The sequence below is a fragment of the Protopterus annectens genome, chromosome 4.part1 (genome assembly GCF_019279795.1).
Source record: "Protopterus annectens isolate FY-2018-M chromosome 4.part1, PAN1.0, whole genome shotgun sequence".
In the NCBI taxonomy this organism is placed as follows: domain Eukaryota; kingdom Metazoa; phylum Chordata; order Ceratodontiformes; family Protopteridae; genus Protopterus; species Protopterus annectens.
Window position 1 is genome coordinate 69668162 of NC_056734.1, and position 15454 is coordinate 69683615.

At 43.6% G+C, this 15454-nt stretch overlaps 1 protein-coding gene across 2 annotated transcripts in view; it reads right to left on the bottom strand.

Annotated features, from left to right (window-relative positions):
• ZBBX (zinc finger B-box domain containing) overlaps nt 1–15454 on the bottom strand; it is a 2136907-nt gene that overhangs the window by 508576 nt on the left and 1612877 nt on the right. For both annotated transcript variants that reach the window (XM_044069997.1, XM_044069996.1), the window contains exon 17: nt 7671–7826. In XM_044069997.1, coding sequence (XP_043925932.1) covers nt 7671–7826 — 156 coding nt within the window. The remainder of the gene's footprint in view (nt 1–7670; nt 7827–15454) is intronic.

Sequence of the window (15454 nt, forward strand, 5' to 3'; positions counted from 1 at the left end):
ATGGTACTCCTTCGACAGGCTCAGTCTCTGAAAAAGGAAATGTCCTGCAGAAATATTGCCTGAAGGAAATTATGAAGAATCTCCATGTAACTCATGAAAAAGGGTGAAGTCAGCCTTAATACTAGTCTTTCCCTGATTCCTCCACAAAGACGTTTTACTTTTTAATATCACTGAAAGAACCCCTTCACAAAGAAAGATGATAGCGGAGATTGTAGAAGGTTAGCCATAGATGAAGTTTTGGAAGTAAAACAAGTTTAATGTGTTCCTTGGTTACTTTCTGATAATGTACTAGTGATTCTGGTCAAGGTGCAGCAAACAGTGGTTCAAGTATGTGGTGGAATATATATATATATTTTTTTTAATTGGGGACTAACTAAGGTTCAGTTCAGGACCTTTGCTGGCATCAGTGATGGCCTTCTCAGAGATGAATTATTATCATGGCTGCTTGACTGATGTAGTGGACTTTTCAATTCCCTTTAGTTTTGTTTGTTGTACCTTTACAGATAATTCATCAAGCCCCTGCATATTCAGAAACAAGCAGTTGAGTTTTCTTTTCTCTCTTCCATCCCCTTAAACTCTTCTTTCCGAAACCTATCCTTCACTGGCCTCAATTTTCTCCAAGAAGAAAAAAATTCTTGGGGACTAGAAGCTCTTCTGCAGGCCATCAAGTCAGTAGGATCCTCTCTTACCTCAAGCAAAATAACATTTTGTGTGTGTGTGTGTGTGTGTGTGTGTGTGTGTGTGTGTGTGTGTGTGTGTGTGTGTGTGTGTGTGTGTGTGTGAGAGAGAGACAGAGAGAGAAAATATTTGAGTGGAAGTTATCTATCACAATTGCACTGAATAATGGCTTTCTTTGAAGTAGACATGAAGGCCTGAATCCGAGACCAATTTTTTTTTTCCAAAAACAAAATACTAAAATAAAAAATAAGGAAACAATTACAATGACAGAAAAATATGTATGCATTACAGATCCGAGCAAATAAATATATGCACGTTGCCGAGAACTAACAACTAACTAAAAAATTAATTTTGTGTTGTCAGAAATAAATGCATCCAACAATCTTGTTAGGGATAAGAACTCGACAAGAGCAACAGATGGTTTTGGTATGGAATTCCTGACATTAGAGAATGACATCAGTGATAATAAGAAGTTATGTACCTACCATAATGTTCCATGTTAGTTGTCTTCTTCTCGCCTTCTTTCTTGCTGGATGGGTTTGGAGCCGATCCTCGGCTCCGACTCAGCCAATATTAAAGCTCGAGAGATAATTCCACCGGCTCGAGGCTCCCCTATATCCCACTATGCTAGGCGGTAACTACTCAGATCTCGTTTGATAGCTATACCAAGCAATCCTAGTCTCCATAGAATGGAGTAGGGAAACCCACCTCAAAACAATCTGCGTAAAAAGTATAGCAGACCTCAGTAAGGATAAAGGAGGTGGAAGAACGTGTGGGAATGACAACTTCCAGAGGAAGAACACAAACTGAATTCCTGTCGGTTTGTCCAGGCTTGGGGGAAGGAGGGTGGGACACAAGAAAGAAGGCGAGAAGAAGACAACTAACATGGAACGTTATGGTAGGTACATAACTTCTTAATGTTAAGTTGTCAATCTCGCCTTCATTCTTGCTGGATGGGACCGCGTCTCTAGCAACTTATCCCGGGTGGCCTATCGGAACAGACTCTTGAGAACAGTGGAACCAAAATGGGCACGGCTTCTGGAAACCATGTCCAATTTGTAATGTGAAATGAATGTATGAGGAGAAGCCCAGGTGGCTGCTGCACAAATGGAATCTATTGGCAGCCTATCCTGAAAAGCTACGGATGTAGCTAATGCCCTAGTTGAATGAGCTCTAGGTCTTGAGGGTAGTTTTTGATGTCTGATCTCATAGATGAAGGTAACTGTAGAGGTGAGCCATCTAGAGAGGGATACTTTAGTAACTGGAAGGCCCAATTTCCCTTCCGTATATGACAGAAACAATTGATTAGATTTCCTGAATTGTTTAGTCCTGTCTAAGTAATATCTAAGTTGGCGATGAACATCCAAAAAAATGTAGCTTTTGTTCCGACCTGTTTGAATAGTTAGGGAAAAAGACGGGGAGATCAATAATTTGGTTTAGGTTTATTTGAGAGGAAACTTTAGGCAAAAAGGATGGATTAGTACGGAGGGATACCCTGTCTTTGTGAAACACTAAGTAAGGAGGACGACTGCACAGAGCATGGAGTTCAGATATCCTTCTCGCTGAAGTTATAGCTACCAGAAAAAGTGCCTTCCAAGAAGGCAACTTCAGAGAACATGAAGCCGCCGGTTCGAAGGGGGGAAGAATTAAAGATGCCAGAACTAAGTTCAAATCCCATTGAGGCGGGGGATCTTTGATTGGAAGTTTGAGAAGAAATACGCCCCCTTAAAAAGGCTTTACAGAGTTTGTGAGCCATGATGCTAGACTCCGAGACACCAACATGAAAATTAGATATGGCAGCCAATTGAACTCTAATGGTAGATGCAGATGATCCTAAATGAAAGAGTTCTGCTAAAAAAATCTAGAATAGACTGGATAGGTGCTGTAAAGGGATCTATGTTTTTTGACGTTGCCCAAAAGGAGAAGCGTTTCCATTTGCTACTATAAATCTTCCGGGTAGAAGATTTATGAGAGGCTATCAAGATATCTCGGACCGAGCGAGATATTGAGGGAAGCCTGGCTAAGGTTGGAATCGGAGAAACCATGCTGTGAGGTTTAGAGAGGGCAGAGATTGGTTCAGCTGACCCAATTGGTGGGTTATCAGATCTGGTACTGGGTCCAGATGCCAAGGCTGCTCCAAAAGGTAATGATGAAGAAAGGGGAACCATATCTGTCGAGGCCAGTAAGGGGCAATGAGGATCATTGTCACTCTCAAGGCGATGGCTTTCTGAATTAGTTGAGATATCAGTGGAAAGGGGAAAGGCATATAGAAGTCCCGGGCCAATCGTGGACTAGAGCGTCTCTGGTGGGATGGCCTGGTAACGGGAAGAGAGTGAAGAAGTCGTGACACTTGCTGTTTTGGGGAGTAGCAAAAAGATCGCAGCAAGGCTGGGCCCATTTTAGGAATACTTCTTCTAGAACTGATTTCTTTAGAGACCACTCGTGGGGCATGAGAATTGCCCTGCTCAATTTGTCTGCAATAACGTTGGATTTCCCGGGAATGTGCGTTGCTATCAGAAAACGCTGAGAAGAGATCGCCCATTGCCAAAGTATGAGTGCCTCTCAACATAAAGGGTATGATCTGGTTCCGCCTTGTTTGTTGATGTACCACACTACGGACATGTTGTCCGTTTGAATTGCAATAGTCCCAGTGGGAAGAGAGTCGTGAAGGGCTTGCAATGCTAAAAGCACTGCTCTCATCTCTAAGACGTTTATGTGCAAGTGGCACTCGAAAGGTTGCCACGTGCCTTGGACTGTCCTGCCCTGATAATGCCCCCCCCACCCGATCAGAGAGGCATCTGTTGTCAACGTGGCGACTGGGAGGGGAAGAGTGAAGGGTCTTCCTCGGAAAAGTTGATGTGATCCACCAAGACAGTTGATTCTTGCATGATTGAGTTATCAATATGGTATGGGACATCGGGAGCTGTTGAAAGGACCATTGAGTAAACAGCATCCATTGGAGGATCCTCATGTGAAAGCGAGCTAAGGGAAGAAGGGGAATAGCTGCTGCCATGAGTCCTAACACCTTCAAAACTAGTCTGGCTTTGACTTTGTTGCATTGTAAGAGAAGGGAAACTTGGTTCAGAATGTCTGACACTCTCTGCTCTGTGAGTCTGGCTGAAAGATTGAGTGTGTCTAAGGTGGCGCCTATAAAGGTAATAGATTGACAAGGCAACAAGGCAGATTTTTCAAAATTTATCGAAATGCCTAGAGCTTGGCAAGATTGGATGGTGAAGTCCCTGGATAGAAGAAGCTGATGTCTGGTGGTGGCGGTAAGGAGCCAGTCGTCCAAATATGGAAACACCTGGAATCTTTGACGTCTCAAGTGAGCCGCGGCCACTGCCATACATTTGGTGAACACACGGGGGGCTGTAGTGAGACCAAAGGGCAGGACCCTGAACTGGTAGTGACTGGCTCCCAGCCTGAAGCGGAGATATCTCCTGGAGCTTCTGTTCATTTTGATGTGGTAGTACGCGTCCTGAAGATCTATCGAGCACATCCAATTGTCCTGACCCAAGAAGGGTAGAATGGACTGTAGCGTGACCATCCGGAATTTTGTTTTCCTGACATACCTGTTTAAGTAGCTGAGATCCAGTATGGGTCTCCAGTCCCCTGTTTTCTTTGGTACCAAAAAGAATTTGGAGTAGATTCCGGATCCTTGCTGGTCTGTCGGGACTGATTGGATAGCTCTTTTTGATAGCAGCTTTGAAATTTCTAATGCTGCTTGTTCCCTTAGACTGGGTGGAACATCTGGAAGGGATCTTTTGGGTTGGGTTGGGATGTGAATAAAGGGAATTTTGTAACCCTCGGATATGATCGACTGTACCCATTTGTCTTGAGTAAGGGAAAGCCAGGCTTTTGGGTACAGGGATAACCTTCCCCGACTGCCTCCGAAGGTGGACAGCCGGGCAGCCCCTCAGGGATGCTGAAAGGGTTTGTCAGAGAACATTTCTCTGCTACCCTGGTTTTGCGGACCTCCTCTGCCTCTAGGGCGGCGTCTATTACTATTCCCCCCTCTGCCTCTAGAGGGGAATCGGCCTTGTGCGTCAGATGAGACTCCCTGGGATTGTTTGTGGAACCACATCTTTCCTTCCCTCTGACCTTTGGGATAGGGTCTAGACGGGGTAGAAAAACGGACTCCTACAGCAGAGAGAGTCTTACCTTCTACCTCGCACCTGGTCAATGTATCCTTCACCTGTGGACCAAATAAGGATGATCCATCAAAGGGAGAATTGGTGAAGGACGCCTTGAAAGGATCCGCAAAGTTGCATAGCTGCATCCAGGCATGACGTCGTAAGGCAACACCTGTGCCTGCGGCTCTACTCGCCCCATCTGCTGCATATGAGACCAGCCGCATGGAGGAGTTAACGATGGAATTCAGGGTTGCCAACTGGGAGTTCATTGTGTCTTTGAACCCCTTAGCTGTAGGATCCTCAGTTCACCCATATCCTTGAGTAAATCTCTCTGGAGACGAGTGAAGTGGCATAAGTAGTTCAGCAACCGCATTGAAAAGGTCGCTGATGAGAACATCCGCTTGCCGTACCTGTCCATGGTCCAAGATTCCTTATTAGGAGGATGGACAGGAACCGAAGGATCAGCTAACTCCTTCTTAGTGGCCGCAGCCACCACCATGGCATCAACAGGGACACCTTTGGATAAAAGATCTTTATCTCTGGGGGCAGTAATAAATTTAGATGGTCTCCTCGGGGTGGGTTCCACTGAGTCAGGAGCCGTCCAAGCCTTCCTTGCCACCACTTCCATAACGGGATCAAAGGGAGGGGACACCCAGGAGGTAGAAGGGTGAGAGCCAAACGCCTCAAGATACACTGACTCATCCTCCGAAGGGTTAAGGGCTGGCCAGTTCCCCCTCTGTTTCAGGATCTCAAGGATGGCAGCAAAGGAGACATCCTCAGAGGGGGATCGAGGGGAACCTTCAGATTCCTCTAAGTCAGTGTCAGAGGTGACAGACTCAGGGGAGTCAATGTGCTTCCTCTTGCACTGCCTCTTCCTTGGGGGATCTCCTACTGGGTCAGGAGAGGCCTCGGAAGAGGAGGAAATTCCCAATGGGGAAACTTGAGGAGTTGGCTCTCTGCGGTCTAAGACAAGGGGGTGAGTAGAAATCACCGCAGGCACTGTAGATGGAGGGGCTGAAGGAGATGACTGTGGGGCAGAACCTGGTTCTAGCATGCTCCGCATGACCTCGAAGGCACCCCTGTCAGGCAAGGCCAGAGGCCCCCGATCCGAAGAGACAAGGAACTCCCCCGGCACCAACAGGGACGGCTCCGAAGCCGATGTCGGAGCCAAACTCACCAACGCCGAAGCCCCGAGAGGGAGAGCAGGGTCGGACAAGGGTCCGATGCCACTCGCCCCCTCGGAGCCGATGAGGGAAGCCCGGCACCAAGATCCCTCCAAGGAGGAGATTGGAGCAGACGACGGAGCCGAAAGGGAAGGTATTGGATCCGATGCACTGACAGTCATGGCTCCGACAAGCCCTGGCTCCGAACTCAAAGGAGTCGGAGGAGGAATGTATTGGGGAACGGAAATAGCCACTGACTGGTGAGTCGGGCTATGCAGCATTTGGGCCAGTGCCTCGGACTTGAGAAGTCTACTCACTACCCTTTGCAAATCATGGTCAGATAACCTGGAAGACCATGAGGAATGAGTTTTATGGCTTCGTTCAGAAAGAAGAGGGGATCCTGGCGCCGAATGTACAGAGCCGATAGAGGGGGATCTGGACCTCTTCCTAGACTGTGGCTACGATAAAAGTATCGGAGCCAACGGAGTTTTATCAGCCTCGGCTCCAGCCGGAGCCGAGGTAACAGTATGAGGCTTGGAAACATCGGCTCCAGTCGGAGCCGATGTCGAAGCCGACTTAGTCTTTCCAGCAGTCGACTCTGGAACCGGAGCCGACTGTTTGGAAGGCTTCCCCGACACAGACTGAGTCGGGGGGCCTTCAGGCTTTAATAAGCCCCGCAAGATTAGTTTATTCTTGCGTTCCTGCAGGACTCTAGGGCTAATCCCATGACAAACAGCACAAGAGTCCTGCAGTTGCAAAGGCCGCAGGCAATACACACAAGAAGTGTGACCGTCTGTCAGAGACAGTTTCTGACAGCACGAGTCACACTTCTTGAAGCCTGAGACCTTGTCTTTTGACATAGTAAAATGGAGTGCCTGACACAACACAAACACACTACAGACACACCCTTTACAGAAAAAAATATTAAATTATTAAATTAAATTATTAAGGCTAAAGCAAGCCACAAACACACACACACAAGCCCTTAACAGAAAAAAAGGACAACTAATTTAGTCACTAATGGACTGGGGGAAGGGTAGGGGCCGAAGGCCTACAAGATAAGGGAAGAAAGGGAAAAAAGACTCGACAAACAGGGGTAGATTTATCTAAATACTTAATTAAACTAAAAGGTTATGGTAAGACAACAAAAAAGGGGGTTTAAGAAGTACCTAATAAGGTAAAACTCTAACTCACCTGCCTGAGCCGGTAGAAAAGCACCTCGTCAGCTATAGTGGCAAATGAGATCTGGTTAGTTACCGCCTAGCATTGTGGGATATAGGGGAGCCTCGAGCCGGTGGAATTAGCTCCCGAGCTTTAATATTGGCCGAGTCAGAGCCGAGGATCGGCTCCGAACCCATCCAGCAAGAATGAAGGCGAGATTGACAACTTAACATCAGTAATTGACAAAAAAAAAAAGGCTTGTATATAAGGGTAGGGGTACTCTAGGGAAGTTTTGAAAATGTAAGAAAAACTTAGTTGTTACTGCTGCTCCATGATTTTTCTTTAAGTAAAACTGCCATGTCTTACTTCATCAACATTTAATAAATATTGCTTTAAAAAGGAACTGTTCAAAATGTATATACATTGCCACTCCATCCTATCCTTCCCCATCAGTTTCCTAGTGAATTAGAAATGTTATCAGTCTTTGTTGACTATTGTTGGGATTTAACACATTTATTGAACCTACTTAACTTACCAGCTGATGACACAGAAAATGCTCTAAACCGGGGTGTCATATTTTGATTCCCAAGACTGCTTGAAGGTCGGCTTTGAACCTCATTTAGTACAGTATTAACTAGGGAATCCTGAGCACATTCACTTAGGCTACTATTTGGCCTCCATTGTCCATCACCTAAAGTGTTAAAGAAACAAACACAAAAGGTTTGTATGATTAAAATAACTTAAAAAATGCACTGAAGAAAAATGCAATGAATGTGATACAAGGGTAATTTACATTTCAATACTCAATATATAACTTATAACAACATGTTTACAAATTCATGTAGTGCACCTAAAAGCTGCACTACTTAAAAAACAGAAAAAAAATGACAATTAAGAAAAAGAAGTTATGTACTCACCATAACGTTCCATCTGTGTTGTCTATTTTCATTCTTCCTCAATTGATGGGTTCAGATCAGAACCGTCGAATCCAACTCAGCCATTGCAAAAGCTTGTGGCAACTTAGAACTCTAGACTTCTCCTTTAGCCAGAATGCACCAACCCCAGTTACCCAAGATCTTGTTTGTTAGCTAAAACATTGAGAAATAATTCTTATACAAAAAAGGCATGAAAAGAGAAATAGCAAAAGATTAGACAAGGCTATAGCTGGAGGTTTGTCATGCTTGGATTATGCCAAATCTTTCATATCTACTCACTCTTCCAGCAAAACAATAAGAAGGGGGTTGTTTGGTGGGGAGATGAAGAAGAATGAAAATGGACAACAAAGATGGAATGTCATGGTGAGTACATAATTTCTTTGTCTGATGTCAATTTTCATTCTGTCCTCAAATGATAGGACAGAGTCCCCACCTACCTAAATCCCAGGGTGGACTCAAAGCAGGCTATTCCTAAGCACCATTCAGCCAAATGATGCTCTACTTCTGGATATCAAATCCACATTGTAATGAGCCACGAAAGTATGAGGGGAAACCCAAGTCGCAGCTGCACATATTTCATCCACGGAAGCCCTTGAATGAAAAACTGAGGAAGTTGCTATGGACCTGGTTGAATGAGCACGAACTTGCTTTGGGAAAGGGATATCCAATTTGTTGTAAACAAAGGAAATGCAGCCAGTAAGCCATATGGCAAGAGTAATTTTGGATACTGGTTTACCCAGTTTCATATCAGTACAAGAAACAAATGACGGATCTGTAGTTCTTTGTTCTGTGTAAAAAGAAATGCAGTTGCCTATGTTTGAAAAATTTAGAAAGAAAACTGTTCAAGTGATGGACTGGTTAATATTAGTTCTGAAACTATCTTGGGCAAAAAGGATGCATTACTTCATAATGTAACTCTATCTTTATGGAAAATTAGATACGGGGGTTTCACAGGTAAGGCCTGAATTTCAGAAACATGTCTGATTGACATAATGGTCACCAAAAATAAAGCTTTCTGAGAAAGAAATTTAAGATCACAGTCATGTGCAGGTTCAAAGGGTGGATGAACCAGGGCTTGCAGTACTAATGTTAGATCCCATGGAGGAGGAGGATCTTTAAATGGAGGTCTTAACAGAACTGTGCCTCATAAAAAATGTTTTACAAAGCCTATGAGAAGCAAGTGTGGAACCATCAAATTCAATATGGAAATTAGAAACGGCTGCCAATTAAACTTTAATTGCTGAAGAACTTGCTAAGCATTAAGAAATCAAGACTACTATGAAGCGAGACAGATAAGGATTCCACATCATTCTGACGTGCCCAGTGTAAAAATCTTTTCCATTTAGTAGCATAAAGTTTCCTTGTAGATGGTTTAAAAGAGGAAAACAAAATCTGGCGGACAGCAGACGAGAGTATAGATTGTCTGGCTATTACTGGAAAAGGAGAATTGAGACTGGGGAGGCCTGGGTGCATCATGCCTGTCGGGTGAGACAGCAGATCCGGAGCTGGGTCCAGAATCCAAGGTTGATGAATTAAATGAGGCCATAGAAAGGGGAAAAAAAAATCTGCCGAGGCCAACAGGGTGCAATGAGGATGACTTTGCTTTTCAACCTGGCAGTTCTCTGTAGGAACTTTGTAATCAAAGGAATTGGGGGATATAAGCATAAAGTAGACTGGGGGCCAATCATGGAAAACAGGATCACTCGGTGACTCCCCCTGTGGGGGGATTAGGGCAAAGCAGCTGCTGCACTTGTTGTTTAGGGCAGAAGCAAAGAGATCACAGCAAGGCTGGCCCTACTGACAGAAAATCAATTCTGTTACATTCTTGTTGAGGGACCATTCATGAGGCAGTAGTATGCACCTGCAGTTTGTTCGCTTAAACATTGGACTTCCACAGAATATATGTTGCTATAAGAAGGTGGTGTGGAAGAGATCGCCCATTGCCAAACCCTCAGCACTTCTCAACACAGGGGATAAGATCTGGTTCCTCCTTGTTTGTTGATGTACCAAACCAGTGACATGTTGTCTGTTTGAATTGCAATCGTTCCTGAAGGGAGAGCATTCTGCAAGGCCTACAATGCTAGTAGCAGTGCTTGCAACATGAGGACACTGATATGTAAAGCAGCCTCTTCAGGAGACCATGTCCCTTTGACTGTCTTTCCCAGGTAATGCCCCCCCCCCCACCTTAGCGGGGGAGCATCTGTGGTCACAATTGTCTTAGGCTGAGGGGGAACAAACAAAAGGTCTTGTAGAATCTCTTCTGACTGAATCCACCACATGAGATCCCTCTTGCATATATTGGTGACCTGTATCAAAGCTGATAAAGGAAGGCAAAGTATTGACCATTGTGAGGCCAGTATTCACTGCAGAACTGTGTTTCCAGCTACTTTATTTTGCTTTTGCTGCTTGCTCTTAAAAATGTTCAGTTGCATTTATTACTGCTTGTTAGTAGCCTAATTAAATTTTAACTGTTATTCTAAGCCTCTTGGTTATGGTTTAAGCACTTGGGCTTCGAGACAGTTATTTTACATTAAGATGTTTTGTGGTCTACACTCCTGTGGGAGGAGAGGATAGCTTTTGACCTTCTGAGATGAGAATTGCTAGTTGAAGGCTTATTGTGCCTACTTATCTGAATTGTTTTGTTTTTTTCAATTGTTGCACTTTGCTGTAGCGCAGACTATATTTCAGACCTGCAGAATCTAGCTCTGTTTGTATAACTTGAGCAGAAAACCAGGCCATCTTTTACTGGAGAAGGTTCCCCTGCACCCTACTGGTAGGAGTGTGCAGTTAGAACTCATCTGATTGAAGACCACTGGAATAGGGCTCAGTTTTGAGCTTTTTTACTGGTTAATTTGTTTAAATCAGTTTTTTCTTGTTTGCTACATAAGCAAATCCAAGCCATCTGCTGATCTCTGTAAAAACTTGAGTAGCATTTTTCAAAGAATATTGCACTTTTGAAATGCATTTTTTTACCATATCACTGATTATGTGAACATTTTTTTTAATTGTTGCACTTTGTTTGCTGTAGCATAGACTAGATTTCAGACCTGCGGAGTCTAGTTCTGTTTGTATAAATCAAGCACTAAACCAGGCCATTTTTTGTTGGAGAGGGTTCCTCTGCACCCAAGTGGCAGGAGTGTGCAGTTAGAACTCATCTGATTAAAGGTTGCTGGAACAGAGCTCAGTTTTGAACTTTTTTACTGGGTAATTTGTTTAAATCAGTTTGCTCTCATTTGCTACACAGCACAGCATTTACACGTTGTGCACTGCCACACTGCGGTTTTCACTGTTGGTGGTTACAGACACAAACACTTTTGCCTGCAAATTTGCCCTTAGTACTCTCTCTGTGCTCCATCGGTGAGTTCTTGTGACTGTCTATCACTGACAGGTGATACACTTAGCAAAGATCCTGAGGTACCAACACAGATCCTACCCATACTTTTTGTCGACGTCCGCTGTCCTCTACTTTACCTGGTCCTTCCTTTCCTCTCCCTGTTTTCCGACCACATCAACTTACCTAGCATTATGGACGGACAATTTCCCACAGTTTCTCCAGCCAGCCTGGTTGACATGGGCACTCTGAGGGAATGTACTAATTGCCAGGTCTATATTATGTTATCGAACTTTTAAAAGTTCGAATGTCATATGGTCGACACCATATGATCGCACTTTTAAAAGTTTGAACGTTTCAACGGAGATCTCCGTGCAGTGCAGAATAGAAAGATTTCCCTTTCCTGCACTACAGTGCGATCTCGGCGTTGGTATACTTAAAGAGCAGGGAGTGTGGGGGTGCAGGGGGGGCTTGCCCACCTGCTTAAAACATTCAGGTATGTCTTTTCTGTAGTTTATTTTTTTGTATTAGATTTTCGAACTTTTAAAAGTTTGATCATATGATGTTCAAACTTTTAAAAGTTTGATCATCAAATATAGACACGCAATTGCCTTATGTACAATGACAACCCACTTCTAGTCCACACAAATACATTACGTGAAAGATGCATCTATATCAAGAACCTAGAATCCAGGCTCTCTAGCTCACCAGTCAGTTCATCTGATACTAAGCAAGTTGGAAGCATGCACACCTCACTTCCTGCACCTACCAAACAAACACAAACTTACATATGAGGAAGCCATTACAAGAAGCTTACCTAAACATCAAAGACCTCCCAAACACAAACACAAGCATGCTTCACTAATACATCCTCTGCAAATCATAGTACGCATAATATATCACACTCAAATGTCTTACCAGTCAAGCCCCTAAGGCATGACACAAAAACAAACATCTTAGTCATAGGTGACTCAATTGTGAGACCCCAGATGTCCCTCTCACCAGGTTGAATAAGTAAAAGGTCACGGTTAGCTGTCTGTCAGGTGCCAGGATCCACCACATCATACACGCACTCAATTCTCTCAACAACAGGCACTGTTATGACTCCGCATAGTTCATGTTGGTGTGAACGACTTGAGACATACCCACTGGACTACATGAAGAAGGACATGACTGAGCTCTCTGATTATGTGTCTCAGACAGGTATGTCCCTAGCCTTAAGCAGCATTTTACCTTTGTCTAGGATGATACCTCAATGCAAACAAAAAATAATTGACTTCAACAATTGGCTTAGTGTCTGATGTCATTAAAAGGGGATCCAGTATCTGTCAGCCTAGGATGACATGGTCAACAGACCACGATGCTTTGCTAGAGATGGTTTTCATCCATCAACCCTGGGATTTCAGTTATTGGCTAAGGCTCTTGCCATCCTCACAGTGCATTATTAGGCAATGCCACAAGAACAAAATTCCCGACATAAAAATGCCCTCTAAAAACAACTTCAAGGTTATGCTGCTAAACGCTAGGAGTCTAAACCAGAAACTGCACACACACTGGAAGCAGTCCTCACCTTGGAAGATGCTGATATTTGTGCAGTCACTGAGACCTGGTTTAAGGCTGCGGACAGCACCCCAGCTATACAAGGTTACATTTCCTTCCGCATGTTCAGACCACAAACTGAAGGTGTGAAAACTAAGGGAGGTAAGTGTGTCAATATTGATTAAAGATAAATATACCTACAGACTGGTTAAACAGCACAATTCCCTTGAATTACTTCAGATGTAATTGGTTGTAGGTAAAGACCCCTCTTCAGGTCATTGCCAACTATAGGACCCCTCCATGAATCAGGACATCCACTCAGCCTACTTGGATCTACTTGAGTCAATCAAGATACAACCAAACACCCTGGTTTTGGGGGACTTTAATTACCCGACCATAAACTGGGTAAATTATACGTGTTCCAACTCTGAGGTCTCCAACCTTTTTTTACACCAAGGACTGGTTTCATGCAAGACAATTTTCCATGGATCAGCCATTGCACGCGCATAATAAAGTGCATAATATTTATTTACTTGACATTTATTTACTGGGGAGGCCCAACTGGACTAGAAGTCCATTTTCAGCTAAGACCCAGGGAGAAAAGCTCTGAAGTACAATAAAAAGATAACTGGCAATAATTACCAAAAAAAAAGCGTACATTCTGCTTAACAGCTAACACTGATGTACTATGGTTGAGAGGTACATAAACCTAATGCCAACATTACTGATTTTCTAAGTTTATAACAGCAATATTTAAAATCTATCCCTATTTATTTGGCTCTTTCCAGCATACCTCTCAACTGTACAGATTTTCACAGAATGTCCAGATTTTTGCCTCATATTTTGGTCTGTTTCTCATAAAATAGTTTTCTGGCAAATCACTGGCAGTTCACTGAGGTCTGAAGTCAGAAAATAATGTCAGTTAAGCTTCAGACTTCATACCTTTCAGAAAATGCATGCTAATGCAAAACTTGTATTTCTATCTACTAAGTTTGTAACAGCAATACTTAAAAGTGTCCCTATTTTTGGGCCTTTGTCCCCCCATTATTTTTGGTTTTGTCCAGATTTCTTGCTCTAATATGTTGAGAAGTATGTGCCCAGATTTATTGAGCGAGAGGTTGAGTGGTATTGTCGAGAGATACATAAAACCTAATGGCAACTCTGTTCACTTTTTATGTTTATAAAAGCAATATTTAAAACCTGTCCCTATTATTTGTGGCTCTGTCCAAATTTATTGTGCAAGAGGTCAAGTGGTATAGTCGAGAGGCATGCAAACCTCATTGTTGCTGCCGCCAGAGATCACTCTCACTCTTCACTCTCTCTCTCTCTCAAACACACACACACACGGACTCTTCTAGTTTCATGCACACATTCACTCACACACGCAGACAGAAACACACACACACACACACACACACACACACACACACACACATTTTTTTCGTTTTCCTTCACTTTCATTTTACACTTGGTAAACAGCAAAAGTACTGCTTAGCGAGTGTAAAATAACATCTCATTTGATCTCACTGTTCACTCTCATACATATACAGACACACAGTCTCTTCTTACACACACACATACATTCTGCTTTCATGCAGGCATTCAGCCACACATGCAGGCAGACACATAAACAGACTCGTACACATACATACACACCTTCACCTTTTCATTTCACTCCGTGCCTGGCAGCCCGGTACCAAATGATCCACGGCCCGGTGGTTGGGGACTGCTGTTCTAACTCACTTGCCCAAAGGTTCCTGGACTTAAACTCCAATGCCCTGGAACAGCTGGTTGACATATCCACAAGGGGTTCAAACATCCTGGACCTGGTGCTCACCAACATGGGGGACCGCTGCACCACCACCAGTGTGTGGCCATCCTTGGTGAGATCTGACCAGAAATCAGTCTCGCTTGAAGTAACTATAACACAAGACCCCCTTACCAACAACTAGACTAAAAAACGTCTCCAAGGCTAATTACAACCTCTTATGTGATGATATAAATAGCTTCACAGCCCCTCAACCCACTGATGGAACAGTCATCTATGCTGAGTTATACATCAATGCTTTATTACAACTGTATTGACTCTGCCATACCTGAATGAACCAAAGCAAGATCTTCAAGGAAAAACAAACCTGCCTGGTGGACAACTGCCATTAGGCTATACAACAGGAGAAAGAAATTGCTGTCTAAAAATAGGAAGGAAAGGTCTCAAAACTGGAAACATCCCTCCTCAACTTAAACAAGCAAATAAGACTCCTACTGAAGTCCTCCAAAGCTAACTATGAATCCAAATTAGCTTCCCTAACTAAGGATAACCACAAGGTATTCTTTAGTTACATCCATAATATCAAAGGTAAGGCACAGATTTGAGCTGAACTCGTACTTAATGGTACTACATATACAGAACCTGTAGATATAGCAACCTGCTGGCTGACAGCTTCAGTGAAAACTTCGTTCCCCTGTCCCTGCCACATATACCACAAAGCATCCCTAACACTTGTCCCCAGCTAG